Below are 1,275 nucleotides of genomic sequence, written 5' to 3'. Positions count from 1 at the left end.
TCATCGTCATCCCTAGTGCACATTGGGAAACGTGTACTCCCACCGACCGCCTCAGAAACCTAGTTAAGGAAAATAAAGCAAGGATAGACTGAGAGGGACTTTCTCGGTACTGATTTATTTTATCCATTCTCGTTCTGTTGCGTCATCTATGGCGACAAGGTCAAAAACCCTATAGAGGTGATTTCGTGCTCACCAATACTTCGAATCTAGTGTGGTTTATCCAGCTTGTTCAATGCTAACCAATTTTGTATCCTTCCTTGTAGAGGTTGCCGCTTCTGAAAAAGAACGTCTTGAGCAGAAGCAGCGCCGTGTACGCAAGGCTGCTGAGAACAGTGTCAAGAATCCAGGTTCCACTGCCACTCGCGGCACGTCGTCGAATTCATTCGTGCGGACAGTAGATGGAGGACTTAGTTTGTCCGCCGTTTCAGGTAGTACGTTTAACGTTCCCATTCATGACCAGCCGGTCGTTGGGCCCGTCTGGTTCACGCTGGGTATCAGTGAAGTGACGAAACAGGAAGACTGGTTATTTACAGGATCTTACTGGTTACGCGATTGGTCACGGTGCCCCGATCTATACTAATCATGAACCGTCCCACCTGCTACTCCTCATGCTAGCTGTACACCAGGTCTTTCAACCAATCAATCAACCAATCGTTTCCGCCCACCGACCACGTATTTATTTCCACTTTATTTTTTCATTCTATTAATTCACTTGTGTTTCTCATTTCTGTCAGTAGTCTCGCTAATGTCACAAGCGAAGCGCCTCAGCCATTTCATACTCCTGTGCATTTGCTAGAGTGCAGTTTATAATTTTGCTTTGTCTGTATATCATTCATAGTTGCCTACTTTTGGTTATTTGAATTTCGGTTCCCAGGGTTGCTCTAGTGAACAAAATGCGATTTTCGTCGAACACGATGGTAGTACATATCGTTTTGGTATTCTCCGACACTTGAGTGGACCATTCGTTCTGTCAGTGAGACCAATCTATACTAAAAAGCGGAGAAGCAGTGTATAGCTGTTTTATTTCTGTTGGGATTCGGCAGCAGTGCGCATTTGACGAAACTCCAGTGGATGATTTAGAATCAGCGACGTAACAGCTAATAGTCTCAACTCAACAATTTGGCAACAAGCGGTTACTCAGTGTTGCGATCAATTCGTACTTAGAGAGGATATAACGCCGCTCATTCCTCAACCACGGAACGCACATCATGTGGCCACCCGTGTAGACTGGCTCGCCGAGTGGTGACTTTCCAGATGGATGTTTTGCTAATTGGG

At 45.6% G+C, this 1,275-nt stretch overlaps 1 protein-coding gene across 1 annotated transcript in view; it reads left to right on the top strand.

Moving 5' to 3' along the window:
- The window catches only part of T265_09527 (hypothetical protein), a gene marked incomplete at both ends in the record, with an annotated part of 31,688 nt that extends 30,886 nt beyond the window's left edge, over nt 1-802 (top strand). Inside the window, one exon of the mRNA XM_009175624.1 lies at nt 264-802. Within this exon, the coding sequence (XP_009173888.1) occupies nt 264-580 (317 nt within the window). The remainder of the gene's footprint in view (nt 1-263) is intronic.
- Nucleotides 803-1,275: the final 473 nt, after the last annotated feature.

The sequence above is a fragment of the Opisthorchis viverrini genome, assembly GCF_000715545.1.
Source record: "Opisthorchis viverrini unplaced genomic scaffold opera_v5_285, whole genome shotgun sequence".
Classification (NCBI taxonomy): domain Eukaryota; kingdom Metazoa; phylum Platyhelminthes; class Trematoda; order Opisthorchiida; family Opisthorchiidae; genus Opisthorchis; species Opisthorchis viverrini.
The sequence above is the reverse complement of the archived record's forward strand: the minus strand, read 5'-3'. Positions and strand labels throughout refer to the sequence as shown.